The 22,957-nt window shown below is 46.5% G+C and overlaps 1 protein-coding gene across 2 annotated transcripts in view; it reads right to left on the reverse strand.

Annotated features, from left to right (window-relative positions):
• Positions 1 to 720: 720 nt before the first annotated feature.
• The window catches only part of SGPL1 (sphingosine-1-phosphate lyase 1), a 32,498-nt gene continuing 10,261 nt past the window's right edge, over positions 721 to 22,957 (reverse strand). For both annotated transcript variants that reach the window (XM_038140786.1, XM_038140785.1), the window contains exons 3-14: positions 21,756 to 21,823; positions 19,522 to 19,669; positions 18,149 to 18,228; positions 16,779 to 16,907; positions 8,870 to 8,958; positions 8,083 to 8,188; positions 7,552 to 7,650; positions 6,645 to 6,794; positions 5,434 to 5,672; positions 4,752 to 4,898; positions 3,753 to 3,873; positions 721 to 3,672 (exon numbers count right to left, since the gene is read on the reverse strand). In XM_038140786.1, coding sequence (XP_037996714.1) covers positions 3,532 to 3,672; positions 3,753 to 3,873; positions 4,752 to 4,898; positions 5,434 to 5,672; positions 6,645 to 6,794; positions 7,552 to 7,650; positions 8,083 to 8,188; positions 8,870 to 8,958; positions 16,779 to 16,907; positions 18,149 to 18,228; positions 19,522 to 19,669; positions 21,756 to 21,823 — 1,517 coding nt within the window. In that variant the 3' untranslated portion in view covers positions 721 to 3,531. The remainder of the gene's footprint in view (positions 3,673 to 3,752; positions 3,874 to 4,751; positions 4,899 to 5,433; positions 5,673 to 6,644; positions 6,795 to 7,551; positions 7,651 to 8,082; positions 8,189 to 8,869; positions 8,959 to 16,778; positions 16,908 to 18,148; positions 18,229 to 19,521; positions 19,670 to 21,755; positions 21,824 to 22,957) is intronic.

Consider the following 22,957-nt stretch of genomic DNA (forward strand, 5'->3'; position numbering starts at 1 on the left):
TGGCTCTTGGCAAAGAGGCCCTCACTGACCAGATGACACCAACAGGTTTCCCCAAGGGCAGGCACTGCCCTCAAGAAGGTGCTGCTGCCACAAAAAAGCTTCACACAGAAATGGCAGGAGCCTTCCCCTCAGAGTGACTGGGGTCTGAACGACTGAGAGAGGATCAAAGCCAGGGCAGGTAAAAACTGCTTGTGTGAAATCACAGCTGTGCCACAGCCCGGGCACAAACACAGGATGACCAAAAGGCACAAAAGCAGCATGGCACCAGGGCAGGGGCTGATTAGGGTGGAACACTTCCCGAAATGAGGTTGTGGGTGGATTTGGTGATGCAGGATCTTCACTGGTACAATGAACAATTTCATGTGAAAGCAACAGCATTTGATTTTAGCACCACAGTCTGGGGAAAAACACTACAAACACCCAGTTCAAGTCTTTTTTTCTTCTCTTTTTTGACTCTTTTAAGTTCTACAAAGTATTAATAGAAAATCCATTGCTCTTTTAACTTCCAGCATCCTTGAACATCACGCACGAGATGCAGACACAGACACCACCTTCATTTTGACAGAAGGACAGAGCAGCCCTCAGGCAGAGTTAGTAAGATTCACAAACCATCCTGCCTGCCACAGACCAGGCTGTGCATGAGCAAATTCCAGGAACAACAGGTCCACATTCATTCAAACAAGCACTGAAGCAGAAAAATAAGAGCTCAGGGAGCCTAGATAGCTAAATACACCATTTTAATACAAACCAGGCCCATTTTCACCAGCTCTCCAGCTATTCCAGCCTCCAGTTCGCCCAGGGGCAAATCAGAGCAATGCAGAAAACTGCCATCAGATCAACTCATCCCATTTGTCCATTAAAAAGTCCTCGTGGATTTATTGGGCAAGGTATTATTGTGTTGTACGCAACCCTTCCGCTCCCCTCTCCCCCAAATCATCAGAAAAGTGCAGATGAAATCCATGGCATGAAGACACACATCTCTTCTTGGTCCATCCCATTGGATATTCTTCATTCTAGTACCTAAGAACAGGTGAATCCCTTGGGAGTGCTTTGTACAAGCAATACATTTGAGTGTCCTGCTTGGAGAACCAGGGAATCCTGCAGGAATTAACAGTGGCAAGGATCCCTCCGGGTCTAAAAGTACCGTCCAGTTTCAGATCATAATCCAGTCCATCCAATTCTTCTCTTTTTTGTCTTTAAAACAATCACACAGCCTGTAAATCTGTTTTTTCCAGGACCATTTGGCATGATAAAGTAGATGCAGATTACACGTTAGGTGACAAGGATGAATAAAAACTACACACCAGGGAATTACAGTGGCCTACTCCTGACCACAGGATTACATTTACAGTACAGGACAAATACACATGGAACGATTAAACCCACAAATATTATTAATAAGCAAAGCCCAGAATAGAATACACTTGACTTACAAATAACATCTTCAAATACATCCAAAAATGTGAAATGGAGCACTGATCTGTTAGATCCACCTACCTCCTGGGAGGAAAATGCAACCAGGGAAGGAAGAGAAGGGAGTCTCACTCTCCTTCAGCCCACCCCAATCCACCCCTTCTTTCTTTTAAAGCAGAAACAAAAAGAGTACCTCCCTTTTTTTTCTTTTTTGTTTTGTTAAATCTTCGGTTCCAAAGAGAACCATCACAGTAGCCAGACACTGAAGACTGTCTCCAAACTCAGAGATACAGTAATGGTCACATTGGCAAGACCTTGAGAGAATAAACAGGTCCAATACAAACTGCCAGAGCTGATATCACCACCAAGAGACCCTCAGGCAATTCAGTGATTTCAAAAGGGCTCAGAGACTTGCATGAAGTCATCAAGCTCAGGGCACGTGGCCAAAATGCTTGTGTCTCCTAGCACAGGGAATAAAGCAGTTGGAAAGCCAGGATCCTTCCCACAATGGCTGAGCTGCTTTGTGCAGGAGCTGGTCAGTGACCTCCTCACTCCTTAAAATTCCTGTGCTTCAGCCAGGGTCAGCTTCAGGCTAACAGGAGCAGAGAGATGCCTTCAGATGCCCTGCACAGGACTGTGCAGACACGGCATGCACCCACGTGTGGGATTCTGCCTGGGAAACTCTGCTCCACCATGCAAAAAGCTGAGAGGAAACATGGGAAAGCCCTGCAGGAGTAACTCCAAGGCTACCTGAGAGATTCTGGCTTATCCTTGAGGCCACAAGACTGCGCTGGGAAAACTCTCTCACCCTAAAAACAGCGGGGAAAAATAGGAAGGCTGAGCCACGTGCCCAAGGCTGGAACAGCTCTGACTTGCTGCATCTTCTCCCAGCATCTTTGTAATACTGTGAAGGGACTTGGCTCATTACAACTACTATCCTACCTAACAGGCAAGGGTGCTTCCTCTGAGGCCAGCCTGCCTTTGAGGTTTGTTTTCAGAATTAGTACCATGAAGAAACGACCACAACCAAGGTCACGGTCAAACAGCTGAACCCTCCAACCCTCCCTGGCCTGCCATAAAAAAAAAAAAAGCCAGAGAAGCATCAAGGCACAATGGTGAATGCCCTTTTGAGAATGTGCCTTAAAAGAATCAGTGCAAAGAGCTGAGATTACTGCTATTACAAAAGTCACCTTTCTGATAGTAAAAGACCGTGGTAAAAAAAACCGTCTGCGCACGACGTCCCTGGCTGTGACACGGGCCAGGGCCTGGCTGGCTCTGCTACAGCAGCGCGAGGGGACAGTGTAAAACCTTCACGTTCTGAACAGTGAAATGAGCTTTGCACCTCCCTCCCGATTTGTGCAAGGGGAAACAGCACTCCTGGGTGGTCAAAGCGTGTCTTCTGCAAGAGGCAGGGGAGCAGAACAGCCACGATGTACCCGGGGTTCTCAGTACCTTCCGCTTCCTCTCCCTATGCCTCCTGCTTGGTTTCTATTTCTGCAGAAAAGGATGTTGTGTTGGTTTTTTTCTCCCCCTCAGCAGATATTGATTGCAGTCTCGCTCAGATTTCAAAGGGAGGCCACGACTACCTTCCCTCTGCCAGTTTATCAGCTCTGCATTACACAGCTGTAAGGCTCCCAGCACGGTCTGTTAAACGCAGCAGCTCACAGCAATACTCAAGAGAAAACAGAATTTCCAATTTACTGGCTGCCATTAACTTCCAGGAAGACTGGAGCCGTGGAACACAATGTGAGAACTCAAATGTAACACTTGGCTGGACACTGGCTGAGTACCAGGTCTGAGGAGGAGAAACAATACGGAATGAAGGGGCACGCAGAATACCTGAGGAATTCGGAGCTGTGGAATGGACATTCAATTCACCATCAACAGCCATGATGAAAACAGGCAGGGGGGAGGGAGGAAAAGCCCTAAAACTGAAATTGGGCATGAAAACAATGCAGATTTCAGAACAGACTAAGACAGGGAAGGAATTCTTCCAGATCAAGCCACCCTCAGACCTGCAATTGTAGGAACAAAGGAACTGCAGTCTCTTTCTTTCCCTAGGAAACCTTTGGAACCACCCCAGTGCTGGCTGGCAAGGCACAGATTGTTGCACTACAGTCAGTGGTGGCTGGGAGAGCCGTTCATGTGCTTTTCACTGCTGAGAACATCCGTGCTGTAGAGGCCATCCAGGTAGGCCTGGGAAATCTCTGCCACCAGGCTCCTGTCTGGGACGGACTGCGCCATTCCGTAGATGGCTCCCTGGGCAGAGAAGAGAGGCTGTTACACAGGAGAAACACCCTCAGCCCAAACACCCCCTCACTGCGTGCTGGCCTCCTCACCATGCCCGTGGTCTTGGCGTTGAGGTCCTTCATGATGTCCTGGATGCTGTCCCTGACATCCTTCAGGAACTGCTCAGCAACGCCGGGCTTGGTGTGCAGCTGCGTGATGCAGAGATGGATGCTGGGCAGGCAGGGCAGAGGGCAGACAGACATTAACCACCTCCAGCACACACAGCTCCAGGTTTTCTGAGCCCCCAACAGCAGCTGAGCCCTTCTGCGGCCAGTGATAACTGTGTATCTCCTTGAAACAGCATTCCCACTAAGGGTAATCCCTGCAAAATGCTTGCTAGAACCAGCTCCTTCTTCCTTCCTTCCTGACTTCACAATTGGGTTAAAGTTTCTCACCTCATTCCAGGTACCTCTGGTGAGAAAAATGCAGCTGCCTGAGCACAGGGACCCCTGCCAACATCTCCCTCTCCTTCCTCTGCAGCTTCTAGGCCATCACCAGAAGGAAGCACCCACCTCTGAGCTACCACCTCAGGCTCCCTGGACTTTGCTTCACATGGCCACTCACAATTTTTTTCAGTGCAGCTGCATCTGGGAGCGCTGGCCCCTTTTGCCCACAAAAGCCCAATTTCCCACTGAAGGAAAGTCTCTGACAGAGATTAATTTTACATTGAAAGTGATCAGCCATTCACTGTTGTTTTAATTTCCTTCATCTTCAGCGGGCAGGAGGAAGACAGTAAAAATAAATCAATCAATCTATGAACCCTCAGTTAACTAAACATGAGATAGAGCCTTGGTTATTTATATTTCTCTGCTTGTATTAGATAGAGGTAAATGGAAAGTCCTCTGCCAGGCTCATTAAAATTACTATTACTTTATCTTCACTGCTGTATAATGGCAATTACAAAAGTGATTTCTGCTCTGCAGAGGAAAATTGTACATACAATTTATCAGCTATGGACAACAGTACTCAGCAAATCACGAGAGCTGCACGGACTGAAGTTGACCATCTTGCTAAATGCATCACTCCCTGGTCTCCACACACACACTCACCTTGGTGGGAACTGTAGGACATTCAAGTTCCATCCTTTTGCAGCTAAAAAATTAGATAATCGATAGATGTCAAAAGTGTCCGAGCCAATGGACAGGACAGACACCTCTGGCTTCCCAAAAATGAAGATGCTGTCAATTTTTCTCAACCTTGAAAAGAAGGAGGAGAAAAGAAATGACTGATCAATGTTACAGGGTTCAGACAGTCTGTCCACCCAGCTGGAGCCTTAAAGGAAAAGCTACAGGAGGGAACAGATGGCAGCACATTCCCACCCAAAAATCATGCACCCAGCCCGGGCCATTGGGACTTGCCAGAGGACCTGGCTCATTACATACCCTGAAGTAAAGTAAATTCAGGAAAAAAATTGAAAAGAGAGAAGACAGAAAAGCAAGGGATGGAAAATCAGCTTCTCTTACATAGCCACCCAAGCACCCCAACAAGGAAGAGCACAACCCTTCTTCTGTCCTCCCTCCAGACTCCCCCTCAGCCACGGCTGAGACAGAAGGAATTCTCAAAGCCAAGCTGAATGAAGGTGCCTGCACCCCTCCCATCTGTGTCCCTCAGCTCTGTGGGCACAAACAAATGTTCTCCCAGAACTGCCCAGCAGGTGCCAGGGAAGAACAAACCAAAAGCAGTTTGGGAGGAGGAGCCCAGCAGCATCCAAACCCTGAGGCACCCACGTACTCTGACTCCAGGAAACGAGCTGTTGTAATGATCCTCTTGGTAGCCTCAACGTAGCCCGACTCTCCGATGTGCAGCAGGGTTGCCCAACATGCAGCTATGATCCCACCAGGCCTGGAGCCTGCCACGGAGGGGGAGGCATAAATTCCCCCTTGCCAGTCAGGGGCTATGAAGAACTGGTACTTCCTGTACTCCTTGTCACTGTAGAGCACCACCGAGGAGCCCTTGGGAGCGTAGCCATACTGCAAGGGGCACAGAAAGGGTCAGAAAGCAGCAAGAGGGCACAGGAATGCATCCAGGTCCTCAGCAAGATCCCATCTGCTGATCTGCTAGAGAGCAGAAGGCTTGGGACAGGCTGGAGCCATGGGCAGAGGTTCAGCAAGGCAAAGTGCAAGGTGCTGCCCTTGGGTCACAGCAACCCCCTGCAGCTCCAGGCTGGAGCAGAGGGGCTGGAAAGCTGGAAAGGGCCTTGGGGTGCTGGTGACAGTGGCTGTACATGAGCCACCATGTGGCAGTGGCACCTGGCCTGGATCAGGAATAGTGTGACCAGCAGCACCAGGGCAGGGATTGTCCCTCTGTGCTGGGAAACCCTTGAGGGCTGTGTCCAGTTCTGGTCCTCTGGCCAGAGAGCCCTGGAGGGACTGGAGTGTGTCCAGGGAAGGGAACGGAGCTGAGGAAGGGGCTGGAGCCCCAGGAGCAGCTGAGGGAGCTGGGAAAGGGCCTGGAGAAAAGGAGGCTCAGGGGGGACCTTGTGGCTCTGCACAACTCCTGACAGGAGGGGACAGCCAGGGGGGTCAGGTTCTGCTCAGAGAAAACAAGTGACAGGACAAGAGGACACAGCTTCAAGTTGTGCCAGGGGAGGTTAAGGTTGGAAATCAGGAGAAAATTCTTTGTGGAAGGGGAAGAAGGGGCTGCCCAGGAAGGTGGTGGAGTCTCCCTGCCTGGAGGTGTTCATGGAATGACTGGATGTGGCACTCAGTGCTCTGCTCTGGTTGATAAGGTGGGGACTGCTCAAGGTTGGACTCAGTCCTGGAGGTCTTTCCCAGCCTGAGGGGTTCTGCACTTTGGCACATTGCACAAAGCACACGAACAGAGCAGCCCTACCCCTGCACCCCAGTGCTCCTCCACACAGTAGGGAAGAAATGCCTGAAGGCCAGGATGGCAACAGGAATGACAGCCCAAAAATGAGAGCCCTGGAAGACTCTTCTCCTTACCTTGTGGGTGTCAGCAGAAATGCTGGTCACACCTTCCACACGGAAGTCAAAGGGACGCTTTAGGGGGAACCCTGCCTTGTCCATGAAAGCAATAAGGAATCCACCCAGGCAGGCATCCACATGGAGGGGGATTTTGTACTTCACTGCAAGCTGTGTGTGAACGAGAGATCAAAATGATGTGGCTGGAGCACCCAAACTCCAGTCACCAAAACGTATTTGGCATTTCACAGTTAAACGTTCGCTGAACCCTTTGAGAACATCACACCACTCTCAAGTTGTGGAGGACGGGAGATGTGGAAGGGCTGACTGTTTGTGGGATGCCTTTTCCTGCCTTCCACACACGGGAAAAACAACGTGGCATTTTGGTAGCTTGCTGTGTTTGCAAAAGGAATGTGACAACATTGTCTGAAAGGAGTATCCACAATAAAATAAAAGGGTGTGAGCCAAATGAACAGAAGGTCAGAGGCCCTGGCTGGTCACATGCAAAATAAATAACTTGAGCACAGAGAGGAAAGAAATCTAGAGGTGTGTTCAGAAAATAAGATCCCAGCTCTTTGACTCCTTCTCCCTCCACACATTCCTCAGACTTCCACACCAATTTTGCTACAACCAGCAGGCCCTAAATCAAAGCCTTTTCACCAGGTGGGCCCTTTAGGTGTTCTTTCCTTTCAGGTAGCAAAGCATGAGCACTTCTGGTTGGTCTCACAGTCACATATTCCCCCTCAGTCCCAAACGGCATCCTACATACCCTGCTGTTGCTCAACAGCTCATCTGAGGGCAGTAATACCCTTCCAGCCAGTGGGACCCCCCACCAAATTCACTGCTCAGCATCCTGGAGCCCCTCCACTCTTCTTGTGCAGGTTTTACTGCTACAACACACAGGTTGCTACAGGTAGGGGTATCCTACCTCTGCCACCTCTTCAATGGGGTCCATAATTCCATGTGGGAACTGGGGAGCAGAACAGACCAGCATGGCTGTGTTCCTCGAGATGGCTCTCCTCATTGCCTGAAGATTTAAAGAGAGAAGATGCTCACATTCCATTTACCAAGTGCCATCCTGCCAAAAAAGATAAAGGGTGAGAACATGCAGAGTCTGGTCTTAAAAACCAAGGCATGAATGAGAGGAAAGCAATGAGCTACAACCACTCATCCACTGGGAAATACCATCATATTTTTGTTCACCCTCCTCTGAAGTCTGGGGCTATTTAAGAAATACATAAATTACCTGAGTCTAAATGAATCCCACGGGACAAAGGGATAACATCCAGTCGTTTCAAATACAACTTCATCTGCAGTGACACTTACTCATGCTGTTTTTCATTGTTTCCACAAAGCATTCCTCCCTCTTTATCCACTGACTTGCTACCTGGGCAGGCAGATTTCTTGCCTAGTTGCTGTGCAATGTTAATTTCCTCACAGAGAGAGACTGAAGTGATACCTGAACATCCACTTCCATAGCCTTGGTCAGAGGTATTTGGATCAGCTTCATCCCAAAGTAGTGTGCTGCCTTGTCAAAGGCGGCGTGGGCACTCACTGGGACCAACCTGGAAGAAGAACAGATCAAACGAATGTAACATTTGCTGTCTCCCATCTCCAGTGGCAGTGGCTGAACAGCCTCAATTAACCCTGTTTTCTGAGGCCTCACATCATTATCAGAGCCTCAAATGCTAGAGAGGGAAGAAAAGAACCACCAGTGTTTCGTTCCCTTAAACATTTTCCCCTCAAAGCAATTAACCAGAGAAATATTTCCCACGCACCATCCAGAAAACAGACAGCACATTAGAGACAGCAAATCCTCTATTAGCAGTGTAATGATTAGCACAATTCCTCGTTTGAGCTCCAACCAGCTCAACCCCAGCCTCGGAGTTTTCAGGCTAAGCCTTCTTTGATGTGAATAAATCAAACCCTTTGAATACTTCAAAGGGCCTGACAATCTCTGCTCAGGAGCAGAGCTGATCCAAGCAGGCTGTCTAGAGCAGCAGACGGGTATTGCCAAAATACAGCTGCCCCAGCAGCATCTGTGCCCCCCGGGCTGCTTTAAAACTTCCTGTGCTTCTGAACTCTTCTTTCCACACAGGTTTCTCTCCTCCAGACAGAGATGGACAAGGAATAGGTGGCAACGAGCTACGAAATGAAGGATTATTGAGGTCCAGCACCATCTCAGCTCAAGGGGACAGTAAATCCCACAAGCCCCCAAAGGAAACAGCTGTGGTGGCACCACTCACATTTCTGGCTGCTTGATGCCTCTCTCATAAGCCAGGTCTCTGTATGCCTTGCAGGCCATCAGGATGCTCTCAGTCCCCCCAGATGTCATCTGTCACCAGAAAAGAAGCAAACGAGGAAAATTAACAGTGGGTGTTACAGGAGGGAAAAGCAAAAAGGGGATGCAGGAACAGCATCTCTTGACTCTGCTTCAAAGGGGCACGGGACAGCTCAGGGTTTAAAGGGCAGCAGAAGCCACTGAACAGCACGAGGCAGCTTTCTGACACTCCGAATTTAAATGCTGAATCCTCTATTGAAATGGGATGGGGGAAAGGGAAAACAAACAAAAAGTATAGAATTCCAGAGCCCAGCAGGAGGAGACCACATTGCACAGTCACCTCACCTCACAAAACTACTGCTACTTAAGCTCTTGATTACCTGGGGATTGTTTATCTGCATTACAGGTTAATCACGCCACGTATACAAAAGCAACAAAGCTGACTCTGTGTTAAGTCAGCTGCAGTCCAGCAGGGTTTATTAGGTCTGGAGCAGTGCCACGCCAAGGCACAGAGTCAGCTCAGGGCTGGCACCACTCCTCAGCTACAAAACCTTCCCAGAACCTGGAATGCTGCAGGACTTGGAACTGTCCCACCTCCTCTCTGCTGAGACCAGCCTAGGTGTGCTCAATACCAGAGCTTCTAAGGCCTCAGGGGCACAAGGAATTTTACACCAGGAGGAATTTGTGCATTCCTCTCCCCAGCCAGTCCAGTCAGTACCCACACCACCCACTAAGCCTGCTGTCCCAGCCCTCCTCACCCTGACCACAGGGTTTGCATCAGGAGGCACACACAGGTTTACTATTGCATGCTTGAACTCAAGAGCTGGTGCAAATACACAAATTAAACTCTTAAAAGAAGGAATTCCTCAAGTGGAAGGTCTCTTGTAGGTCAGCTTCTATGAGTTCTGGCATGCAGGGGGCACTGGGTACAACCTTCCCCAGTAAAATTTTAACCTGGGAAAATGTCAGGTTGGTTTTTCAAGCAGCCTGCAGGACTGACCTATTGGGTGAGCCATAACCTGAGGATATGGAGTAGCTGGGACAGTTATACAGAGGTTCACATAAATGAGGAATCAAAATTTACTTATACTGCTTATGGGGGACTAATTTTGCTCCTCAGACCTGCTGAACCCGCTGCAACTTCCCCTTTTAACCTCTTCCCCCTCAAAAACAAACATAAAAAGGAGCCAATCACATTTGTATGCCTTATGACATTTGGGTTTTCCTTAGGTTTTTCCCTGCTGTCATGGCTGCAAACCCTGAAAATGCCAAGTGTGACTGTGTGACAATGACTAAACATGAAGTACAGAGATAAGGAACAAAGTTCACAGCCTAACACAATCCAAGCCAGCAGCAGCTGCTGCCACAGGCAGTGTGAAGGTGACTACCACAGACAATTCCTGCTTTTTAGGGTAACTTTAAAAGCAACAGCTGTCAGAGATAAAACCTAACAGAGCTTCTCACTGGATAAAGACATCTCTGCATTAATTGTGGAGCAAACGGATGGCAGCAGGGACACAATTTAAGGGTTTTATGGGCTGTGCCACTCACTTCTCAAAGCCCTTTATGAATAAAGATCTGTCAGGTTATGATTACCTTTGGAAAAAAAAAAAAAAAACAGCTGGTGACAGACTGCCTTCCTACTGGGTGGGAGAAGAGGAATGGGATTATTGCATACTTGCACCTATCCTTGCAACACTGCTTAGGATAATGATTGTGAAAACTCTGCTAGGAAGGACGTGGGGATCTTGGGATTCGTGTCACTGAACACCAGGCCTGCTCCTTGTTGGGCAGCATTCCCTATGCTCACCCAGATAATCTGCTCTTGAAAAAGCAGCCTCTGTACAGTCTTATTCCCTCTTCAATCCTAACACCAAAACTTCAGTCTTGCCTTCATATGTAACAAGCCTTTCCTCAAAGTCTGGCTTTGTCCCCTGCATGGAAATGCTGAGCCACAAGTTTGTGGTAGGTTTTTTGGTTTTGTGTTTGTGATGACTTTTGAGATGTTAGAAAGTTGGTATTTTTTTAGTTTTGCAGCTGAAGAAGCTGCTGAGATTTGTCAGTTTTGCTTTTCAAAGTTGGTTTATTTTTTCTTATTTATTACTTTTTTTTTTTTTTTGACCTGCTGAGATTTGTTCAGCAGGTCGGGTTGAGGCACAGTGACTGCTTTTGGGGTGGTGTTAGTTTTTTATACTAAAAACTACATGTACATTATTTACAGTAAGTTTTTAATACTTATCACTTATGTTAGATAATCGGGTTTTACTCTAAATCAAAGTGTCACCATTACAGTAGAAGATGAAGGACAAGAAGAAGCAGAAGGAGGACAGGATTCCTCCATTTTGCCTCTTGAAACCCCATTCTAAAACCCCAAAATTCTACTTTTTCCACCCTGTGACAAATTAACTATCACTCTACTCAAACTCTTGTGGCTTGTAAATCTTTACACAAAGTTGGCAATTTTTTTCCATGGGCTAATATCAAAGGCACAGGTGTTTTAGACTCTGTGCCAAGGTCTCTGAGCTCTTTGTCAGGGCCTCGAGTCATCCAGGAATGTCCTGGGTGAGGCCAGGACAGCCAGAGGAATGTGCTGGGTTCCAGCAGTAGGTCAGAGCCAACACTTGTCAGCAGCCAGTCACACACAGGGTAAGGAAGAGCATACAGAGCCTTCTGGCAGACGACCACACAGAAAGCTTGTTCAGACAGCTGAAAATCCACCCAAAAAAAGCTGAATTTCAGCCAGCTCAGCTTCCTGACTTGGCCCACAGTCAGCACATGGAGAGCCTCCAGCCCGAGTCCAGAACAGCACCTTTAGCCCAGCGCAGCCCCAACAGCAAAATCCTCTTGCTCCACAGGGATGACACCTGTGCGTGGAGCCTGCTCCTTTACAGGAGGCTTTGGCAGCTGAGGCACTGCCAGCAAACTCGTTCTGCTGTAGCCAGAGCCTGAATCACTGTCACAGGATCCAAGCTGCCCAGGGCCGCCGGCGCCCGGCCAAGGCGCCGTGATTCAGCACCATTCTCCCTCCCCTCGATGAGGGCCACAGGCTTTTCCATGCCATGGGAAAAGGGGCTGGAATAAGGCATTGTTTAGGCAGCTCTGCACTATCTTCAAAGGCCAGGCAAAGTGTGGGGGGAAAAGGAAGGTAAACTGACATTTTTTTTGTTCTTGATTTATTTGTTGTTTTGCAAATGGGAGGGGAGGGGAGAGAGCACAGGGAATAAATATCCCTCCTGCTTTCCAAACTCAGTCTATCACTTCCATTGCTCCCTCCCTCCAAATCCCAGGGCTCTGGAACCTCAACATTACAATAGCAATAGGAGATACGGGCCCTATTCCAGGATTCCTTAGGCCATGTCACTGTCAAACTGTCAGACATTAAAGCACCACTTTGGTTCATGGTCTCTGAAGTTTTGCTTCCATTTTCACCCGAAGAAACATGTCCATTCAGACCCTGGAGACAAAGCTGACCAAAAGTTTCATTGAGCTGAACTACCCCATAAATTTAAAAAAAAAAAAAAAGGCAAACTACAATTTATTTCTAGGGTAACAGAGTAAAAAAACCACACCACAATCCACTGCATGGTCATAACGTTGTGGCAGCCTCCCATAAAACCCCTGGAAACCTGCAGGTTGTAAATTCCACAACTTGTGTCTCTCAAGGTGACCTGCTCATCACTACAGATAAAATCTGACAGATCTACAGAGTTTAAGCCCCCCTCAAGACATATCACTCACATCTCCCTACTTCAAAGTTTGGAAGCCACAGAATTTGGGGAGAAGAGACAAAATAGGTTTCTACAGGAGGTTTAGGCTTGCATCTGGTGATTTTGCCTTCTCTCTCCTGTCTTCAGTTGTAGAATAAGTGGAAGAAGAATTTACAGAGAGATCCACATCAAATAGACACGTCTCACGCACACACAGTTTTTCCCTACACTTCAAAGCTGCCCTTTCTTTTTAAAGTTCAAAAAGCTACTTTAAAAAAATACTGCAGCTTGCATAAAAGTGCTGATTTCTCCCCAAATTACAGGGGAAATCCACAAAGCCAACACTGCAAAACAAAGCACCTTGTGAACACGAACACATCAGACAAGAACTCCCCTGTTCCTCTTCTAGGTGCTGAGCTTAATTAGTCCTTCCAAATCATTGCAAGAATGTGATTACAATCTTCCAGGCACCCCAGCTCACTGATTCCTGTCTCTTCGCTCTTGCACAACACAATTAAAGTAAGAACAATAGTAGTAATTAGTGAGAAATAGGAAACATCCATCCGCTGCTGAAAAGGATAACTTTTTAAACTGCTTAAAAACTTGAAACATCTCTCAGAGCAGTTTAAGGCAAAGGCATGTCTGAACCCCCCCAACCACTGTTAGAGCTTTTATGCCCATGTCAACAAAGGAGAATTACAGCCCACATGGCTCAGCTAAAGGCAGCTCCTGTAAATAACACGAGCTGCTAGTCTGATTCAACATTCAGAAGTGTAAGAAGGACACGTCGCGTTTTGGCATTTATGAAACACACCACAAACTTTCCAAAGAGGAAGCTCCCCAGAGATCCCGCTGAGGGAGGCGGCCACATGACACAGGGCAGGGCCACGCAGAGATCCCAGGCTGCTGAAAACCTTGGGGACAGCATGGATGTGTCACTGGGCAGCTTCTCCCAGACTGAGTGTTACTGCCACGAAGCGCGGTTCTGCGATGTGCTACGGAAATCAAGCGCAAAGGAAGCGAAACTGCCTCGCTGGGAAGGCCAGACGGAAACTTTCTGGTGCTTTCCATGCAGCACAGATGCAGACACCCTCTCCAGAAACGCCAACGAGTTCCATCTGCCTTCAGGGACCACCACCAACAGCAACAAATCGGCCAAGCAGTCCCTGCTGCTTAGACCAGGTTTGTAAATTCAGTGGCACTACAACACTCTGCCTCTCAGAGGTGGCAGTGAGGAAGTTCAGGGGGGAATTGTTCTAAATTTCAACACTGCAAAAGGTGAATCGAGCAAACCCAGAGGCCTTGTCAGTAGAACAAGCCAGCAGCCCCTCTTGAACAGTTTAAAGATAACTCAGAGCATTGCACCTTCCCTGGTTCAGCATTAAAACCTCTCTGCTTTACACTCTCACCAGTTCTATATATAGGAGTATAACTGCAGCACTGAGCCACCAGCTGCAGCAGGGCCTTCCCAAGACAGAAAGCAAATCATCAGTTTGGAAAAAAATCCGCTTTTTAATTGAGTTTGCAACTGTCCAAGCCTCCAGAAATTATTCTGAAATGTTAATTCAGTTCTGGGGAGAAGAAAAGAAAATAAGAGAAGTCTTGGAGCCAAACTACTTAAAGAGCATGTGACCTCCATATACCCACCCACATCTCTCATCAGTGATCAGCAACTCTGGATGTCACATTCGTATTTTCTGAAAAATCCCTTGGCCCAGGATTTTTCTCCTGGGAAGCTGAGAAGCCTCAGAGAAAAAGGAAAACAAATTCTCATCTCATTTGCTTCTCCTGTGTTGTGCTCAAATGTGGAATGTGTTTGGAGATTGTTTGTCCAACAGGTGATTAGTTTCATTGGATTCTGCTGGGAGTTGTTTTCACTCTTTGGTCAATCAGGGCCAAGCTGTATCAGACTCTGGAAAGAGTCACCAGTTTTCATTATTATCTTTTTAGCCTTCTATAAGTATCCTTTCTGTATTCTTTAGTATAATTTAATGTGGTATTCTTTATATAATATATATAATATCTTAAAGTAATAAATTAGCCTTCTGAGAACACAGAGTCAGATTCATCATTCCTTCCTGCCACGGGGCACCCTACAAATACAAAACCTGGGACACTTCACAGCCAGGAAAAGCAGTGGGAGGAAGACAAAAAGTCCACTGGAAACACTCACTCAGACATGGTAATTACAGGGGTGCAATTAATCTTCTGTTTCTGGCTGATCAACGTTCCAGCCCTCCCCTTCTCCCTGCCAGCGGGGCTGTGTTCAAGCAGCTGGGACAGAATGCCACAGCAGGCTGTGTGCTTCCTTTGCTGTGTGGCACCATCCTCAGGAGCAGAAGGAAAAGCAGGATTCTCCAGAGTATATTGGTGCAGCTCTCGCTTTGGCTGGGGAAGTTTTTTACCTGTTCTGACTTTCTCTTAGGCAATCCCACTTTTCCATTTCAGTGGGAGAGCACCCAAGGCCAAGGCTGTCACCTTTAAATCGTGTTTTACATAACAAAACCCGAAGGTTCCCCGTGCAGGCTTCAGCAAGCACAGTTCCCCAAGCACCCATCAGGGGCACACAGCTCTCTGCCTGCTGTGCCAGCTGATGTCCCAACTGCTGACAGGAACCAGTCCCAACAGCTTCATGCCCAGCCCCTGGCCCACTCCAGGGATAATCTCAGCTCTGCAAGCCAGGAAGCAGCAGAGGAGAGGTGAAATGGGTTTTATAAGCAAAGAGGCACGTTCCTCCTCTAAAGCTTGTGAAAAATGCCTGTTTTATGATTGGCTTTTGGCAAATATTCAAATGAATATGATATGTGTTATGTTAGAAAGCTGTGCTGTATTAATTGTCTGAAGTAGTGTGTTAAATATAGTTTTAGGTTATAACATAACTATGCTATGTGAGATACTTTTTTTAAAAGAGAACTCGCACCAGATAGCAGACCCAGGACACCCAAATCTTTTAGAGAAAAAGAATTTATTGCTCCATTATCAGAAGAAACAAACATCTTCCCAATTTGCTCAGCCCTGAAGACGCTGTCAGGATTCAGAGGAAGAAGCTGACACTGCCCAGACAGAATCCTTGGTTTGAATGGAATTGATGCATCATGGATGAGGTGTATGAGTATGCAAGGGGCTGTTGCTTGTAAGGGTTAATCCTCTGTTAACAGGTGTCCTTTTTTGGGGCTTATTTTGCCCAGAAAGAGGCACCCAGACCGCCCGTAACTCTTTGTTGTTATTGTCTCATATTGTCCTAAATCCTAATTGTCCAAATGTTTATTACTCTAATTACATTACTATTTTTATAACCATTTTATTACTCTTAAACTTATAAAATATTAAAAACAAGTGATTGGCGCTTTTCACAAGCTGAAGGTGGTACAAGGAATTCAGTCCTGAGAAGAGAAGTCAGCTCAGAGGGTGTCACCTCCTCCTCTCAAACGCAATCACATCTTGCACTCCCACACAGCCGAGCTCATCTGCAATGCCACCGGGAGTCTGATCCCAACTCCACCTTCTACAAAGCTACTCCAGCACTCAACTCCTTACCACAAGCTGACAGGGAGAGCCCACTCAAGGCCAGTTTAGCTCGTAAGCTCTTGTGTCAACGCTGCCTTCCATCAGCTTAAGAACACACATTTGGGCTCCTGCTGGGAATTTTATCAAGACTGTACGACTGGATTGCACAGGAAGGCCACATGAGCCTGGAAATGCAGCTTTCCAGCTGGACAGCTGACAATCCATGCCTGCTTGTTGGTGAGTAGCCAGCCAGCCAGCTGGCCTTGCCCTGGAGCTCAGCGATCTGGCAGGCTCACAGATCTCCAGCTCAGAGAGTAAAACTGAGGGGAGCTTCTCAGAGTGGCACTTCTCTGTTCACAGCTCCCCACTGACACCCAGCCAGGCTGCATCACACCAGTTCTCCTTTCCAACTGCCATCAAGCCTGTGTCACTTAAGAGTGGGGAAAAAAAAGCTGAAGTGAACTGTCTTGTTTAGAGAACTGTTTCTCTGAGTGAAATTGTCTCTCACAAGAAGAGGAATTAAGCAACCTCCACACAGCTGGCATGGAATACACCACAGTGAGCTTACCCTCATGCTCACCTGGAGAGCACAAGGTGCCTTTGCACTTACCAAAGTCAAAAACACCCAAAATGCCCAGGAGGCAAAGACAGGCTACTTACAGCACCACAAGATTTGGGGCCCCCGTGGAAGAGCGTGCAGGCAATCCTCACTACTTCTGCTTCCATCTTCCTCAGACCAGGGAATATATCTGGATGGAGAGGATTACTCCAGGCAAACTCTTCATACACCTTCAGAAAACAAAGAGAGAAAGTCAGACTTGCAGATGAGGCTTTAAGAACTCCCCATGTGCACTCTAGAAGCACATTAGCTGCATTTTACCCTAAGAACATTACAGGACTTAGCAAGTAAATGCCACACGCTGGGAAGCTGAGGAGTAAAATAAAGAAAAAATAAATGTTTTTCTAAGGCATCCAGACCTCTGGAGTGGATTCTACAGCACAGCAATATTGCTTGTTGTAAGGACAGATCTAATAATTTTGCTGTTTTTAAAGAAGAACACAAGACACATCCTGCAATTGCTTTACACAAATCAGGGGGGAAAAAAGACTTAGCAGAACTTGATAACAAGTTTACTGTTAAGAGGGGGCTCTGAAGCAGGCAGTAAAGCACAAATGCCCACCCACACCACAAGGAAAGCAGCTGTGGAAACCAGTATTTCTGCTCGTTGCACAACTGTGGAGTCAGAGGATACAAGGCTGGAACAGGCCAGCCCCAACCTCCTGCAGTCCAGATCAAAAAGCAACTGCAGGGATGGTAAATAAAACACAGCAAAACAAACCAGTGAATAATCAGCACAAACAAAGGGAATGTTTCCACAAAGTGATCCAAGCCGAGGCCCCTCCAGAAAAGGCTGCTCTGAGCTTTGTTTCTCCAAAAGTGGCACAGAAAATGTCAACATGAGGAAGAAAACAGCAATAGGAGCCACCAAACAGAGCCTGCTACAAAAACTGTTTCCAGGAACAAGGGGGCCAGACTTCCCTTTCTAGCAAAACAACTCTGGAAGGAGATGTACTTGAAAACAAACCTTTAGGCTGTTTAGGTTATTTTGCAGCCTTCTCAAAGGGAAGATTTCCTGAGCAGGTAAACAAACCTCACAGGAACACCACTGAAGCATGCCAGTGCTCCATTGTCTAAGATTTGGACCACACAGCCACACCAAAAAGCATTTCCCAAACCTTCTCAAACCAAGAGGAGCTTAGCTTTGCTCAGTGAAAGCTGTTCCAGTACCAGTTCACCTGTAATTACATTCTCACTCAAAACAGCACCTCATCTGATTAGATCCCAGTTATCTCTAGGAGGTGTTCTCACAGGGACAGTTACCTGGCCGGAGTCACAGTGCCCAAATTGCCACCAATTCCCCTTCCCAGATTAAGTTTTAGATCTTCCCTATTTCCTTTGGGATGCTGGAAGAGCTCTGAGGGGTTTCTGGTCACCCTGAAGATGCAAAGTTAGCCTGCTTGCACCTTACCTTCACCAGCAGGTGGGTGAGCTTCTCTTCCCCACTGTACACGGTCCCTGAGACTTTCCCATCCTGCCAGCGCACGTCTCCTGCGAGAGAGGGAAGGGCACACTGCTCACAAACACAGCCATTCCCAGCCAGCGTGGAAAAGCACATGGAAAATCCCCTCGGCTCCACAGAGGAGGACTCAGCTTTTGAGATTTCCCCGAGTTTTGTGGCCCAGGGACAGCTCTGTGTGCAGCTGAGCCCCTGGAGGGGTGTGAACTTTGCAAACAGCAAGCAAATGATGACTAAAGAGTCAGCACATGACCAACACGTAGCTGGAGCAAGCAGTTATATCAATAAATAATCCACTTAATCCCCAGCAGCCTCCCCAAACTGCTGTTCAACCAACTGGACACTAAATTAAAGCCACTTTCAAAGAACACCCACCGTCACTGTAAGCTGAGAAGAGAAGGAAAAGCCAAATTTGCAGTGTTAAAATCCCCAGTGCTGGCACCTCAATTAAATTTCACCTAAACTGGTACTTCCAGGCAACTTCCAAAGGGGTGGGGGGGGCAAAAATAGGGGGAACTTAAGAAATAAAAAAGAACCCATTGAAGGAAGGAAACAGTAATTTAAGAGAAAACAGAGACAGAAAGAACATTAGCAATACACAGCAGCAGAAAAGAAGGGAGTTGTTCCAGGATGCTGGATCATGAAATGGTGTGTTTCTGAATTTGGAGCAGATGCACTGTTCTAGCAGAAAATTCAAGGCATTTCTCAGATCTGGGATAGGAGCAGGGCAGTTGTATCTTCTCCCCTGGACAGGAAGTCACCCAAATTTGCTCATTAGGAGTAACAGGACACAAATGAGGAGGAACATGTTTACATGAGAGAGGCAACTCAGATGAAGTGTCAGACACTGCCTGTGTGGACTCAAGCCAGGAGAACATCATCATCACTCTTCCATAAAAGGCTTTTTCAAGGCACAAACCATTGTCTCTCTTAACTGAGGTCACTGAGTCTTGGAAATTCCCTAACAATCCTGCTTGGAAATTGCTTTTTTGCATTGTGAGTATTTTCTGGGGCTTCACATTTCTGGTACAAGTCTAACGTCAAGGCAACTGCTCAGAAATGCAATCCAAAAAGAGAACTTCCTCCATATTTCTCCTCTCCTCAGCTCTCCCATCTCCCCATCAGCCTTGTGGAAGGAACAGAATTTCAATGTAAACACCTGAACACAGCATTAGAACTCATGAATCTCAGTCACATCCAGAAGAAAAACAGACAAAAACTTGCAAGGGGACAAAATATTTAAGCTGAAACCATCAGCAGGAGTGACTGGGACTCATTTAGGAGAGGAAGTGTCATGTGTGGTGTCTGCTGCAGCACAGACTCACCTTTTGAGCTGTACTCTTTCATCTTCTGCAGCACTTCAGGCTGGCTCATGCCTTGTTCCGGCAGTGCTTTGATATATTCCCTTTCATCTTTCAGGAAGGATAAACTGGAAGTGACATCATTCAAGGCTTCATCAATCTTCTTTTGAATCTAAAAAGATAGAAAAAAAAAAGCCTATCAGACTATAGCACTGGTCAAATTCCAAATAATTGCTGAGTGTGTGCAGGACAGGACCTGCTGCCTGTATCTGTGGTGCTGATGGAGCAGACAGCAACTGCTCCACTGGGAGCTTTCACCCCTTTCCTCAGTGCTTGAGAAAATAAAACTCAACGAAAAAAACCTGCATTTTTATCCAGTGAACCTTTTCGAGTCACAGTTTTTAATTCGTAGGGGTCTTCAGATGCATTGGTTGGTACTTTGCCTCCTCTACCCCCACACACACAGCTTAGACACTCACAAAAACAGAGACACAATAAAGAAACCTTCACAACAGATTTCCTTCTTCCCACCCACACCCTGCACTCGGGAAACACCAGACTTCTTCTCACAACAAACTCCAAAGTAAGGATTCTCCTTCCAGGCAACACAGGTGTTGGGATATGGACTTTTGGACATTGGAATGCCTCAAAGTCAAGGCCTCTTGTGAGCACCTGATAAGTTATCGGGTATCAACCTGCCAAAGAGCAGCAAGAGGACACAGAGAGGGCGCAGCAGGAGTGCTCTGCACAGGGGAGCAGGGTTAGCCCTGGGAAGGGAAGTCTGGACACAGCAGGGATTGTATCAAGTGTCCTTTTCTAACAGGCAGGCAAAAACAAGCAGAAAAGAATTTGCTCGATCAAGGGCAACTGAGGTTAGGAGGTGAAAGCTGGGGCACTTAAAAGGCCAGGAGGGGATTTAGTCCCTTCCAGAGGGATGTGGGAGAAACTGGAGAACTCCTTCTGTCTCCACAGCAAAAGGAAAAAAATTCCTCTGTGTCACAGTCATATTTATCAAAATCTCTTCGCCTGGGATTTTCTCCTGGGAAGCCTCAGAGAAAAAGGAAAACAAATCCTCATCTCATTTGCTTCTCCTGTGTTGTGCTCACATGTGGAATGTGTTTGGAGAGTGTTTCATTGGTTTCATGTGAATTGTTTTGACCTAATGACCAAATCAGGGCCAAGCTGTGTTGGGACTCTGAAAAGAGTCAGGAGTTTTCATTATTATCTTTTTAGCCTTCTGAAAGCATCCTTTCTCTATTCTTTAGTACAGTTTAGTATTCTTTAATATGATATAGTATCATAAAATAATAAATTAGCCTTCTGAGAACATGGAGTCAGATGCATCATCCCTCCCTTCATCTGGGAACCCTGCAAACACAATTCCTCTGTGGATAAAATTGCCTGGAAGAGATCTGACCCCTGGAATCAAGGTGTAAATACACCAGCACAGCAAGCAGCAGGAAGTGCAATCGAGTGTGATACCGTGGTTTATGAGGTGAAATAAACCCAGCTGTGCATTTCTTCAGCCCCAGTCCTTAACCTGCTGAAACATGCTGACAGTTGTGGTTTCAAGTTTTATGGGGAAAAAAAAAAGAAAAACCCAAACAAAATCCAAACAAACAAACAAACTCACCAAAAAAACACCCCACAAAAAAAAAACACCAAACCCCCCCAAAAAAAACCAAACAAACAAACAAAAACCAAACACCAGCTCCCAAACACCACAGCCCCTGGGTCATTTTAATGATTACACAAAGTGCTGATATCCTTCTGCTGACTTGTGCTAATAGTTATCTGAGCCCTGAACTAATCGTGGCCAGCTGCTTGATTAAAATAAATACACATTGCACAACAATGAGGAATTGCTGTCAATGTGACACTTGCTGTCTCCCACTCCACACTGCTTCAGAAGAATAATTCCAGCTCAATCCTGAACCTTCTTCCAGAACTAAAATCATTTTCCTAAAATCTAAAAACAAGGAAACTTACTGGAGAATTCACTCATTCTTGGTTAATATAAATAGGTCAAAAGTTAAAAAGAGGGGGAACCCCCTTATGATTGGAGTGATACTATGACAAAGATTGGGTAGAAATTCCATCTGTCATTAAAGCAGGAGGCAGCAGAAGACATTCCAGATGTATGTCCTGGGTCATTAGCATCACAGTGACATGGACAGAGATGCACTAAACTGTATATTCTCCCAAAGAGCCAAAAAAGGACCTGGAATAATCCTGTAAGTACTTGTTCAAATACTTACTATAGTCCCAACAACTGGCATTTTTCTCAGCAGTTTAAAGAACTGTTTTTTAGTTCGGGATGTCAAACCTGAAAGACAAAAGGCAGAAAGGAACCTAAGAAACAACAAAATAAAAAATAGAAACTTCTGCTGCAGCTCATGATCCAGGCTCAGCATTCCTGAGCCAAGCTGAAATAACACAGGGGAAATGGTGAGACAGATGAGTGGATCCAAGAGCAAGGTTTTCATGGATGGACCATGCCATGGAAACATCTGGACCACAGGAATCAGTTGTTTCTTTCTTACATGGGAATTCACACCCACATGTGGAATTTTACAGGAAAAGGAGGGATTTCAGGGTTTGCTAAAGGTAAGGAATTATCATTTCCTGCCTCTTCAAACCAGAATAGTTACTTAAAAACAAAACCACTGAGCAGTGTGAAACAGGCTCCCAGCCCAAAGGAGGGAACAGGGACATTTGTGACAATGGATCTGCCCCCTTTGATGCACTGGGAGGTGACTCAGGGAAAGGGGATGGACAGAGGGAAGAGCAGAAATTCCACCACGGCACAGAGACTCAAATGAGAGAAGCCACTGATGACAAGCACTGGAAAACTCCTCGGGTCGCTCTAAAGGCAGGAATGAAATCAGGATGACACAGATGCTTTACAGCCACCAAAAATGCCTTCCCAGTCCTGCCTGCACACCAGCACTTACAGGACAAACCAAAAAAAAAACTAAATAAAGTTTAAAAATCAACCATTTGAAGAGTTTGTCATTTTATCTACGGTTCATATATATGTCACTTCATATATACAATTTGAAAAGCTACCAAGGACAGTAACTGGCACAATCTGTAGTCAATACTCGTTAATAACAAGTAATAACATTTCTGTTATTACTCTGTGTGTTATTATTGTGTGATTATTCTGTGTGCACATCTCAGTGCACACTGTTTCATCAATAATTTTCACAGCAAGAAAAGACTGCAAACTCCTGAAAAATTCTGACAGTCTAATCAGATCTTCTATGAGCTAGTCCATACTTAAACAAAATACATTGTGCAACAGCACAAATACTAGCTAGGAAGATAGTCCTGACAGTTCTGTTCTGTCCTGAACAGAAGTTTCACAGCAATTTGCTCCTTACAGACATTCCCACTGTTCAGCTGCTCCAGAAAGAGAAAGGGCTGCTTCAGAAACAGACACAGAAGGAGACATCAA

The sequence above is a fragment of the Motacilla alba genome, chromosome 6, assembly GCF_015832195.1.
Source record: "Motacilla alba alba isolate MOTALB_02 chromosome 6, Motacilla_alba_V1.0_pri, whole genome shotgun sequence".
NCBI lineage: Eukaryota > Metazoa > Chordata > Aves > Passeriformes > Motacillidae > Motacilla > Motacilla alba.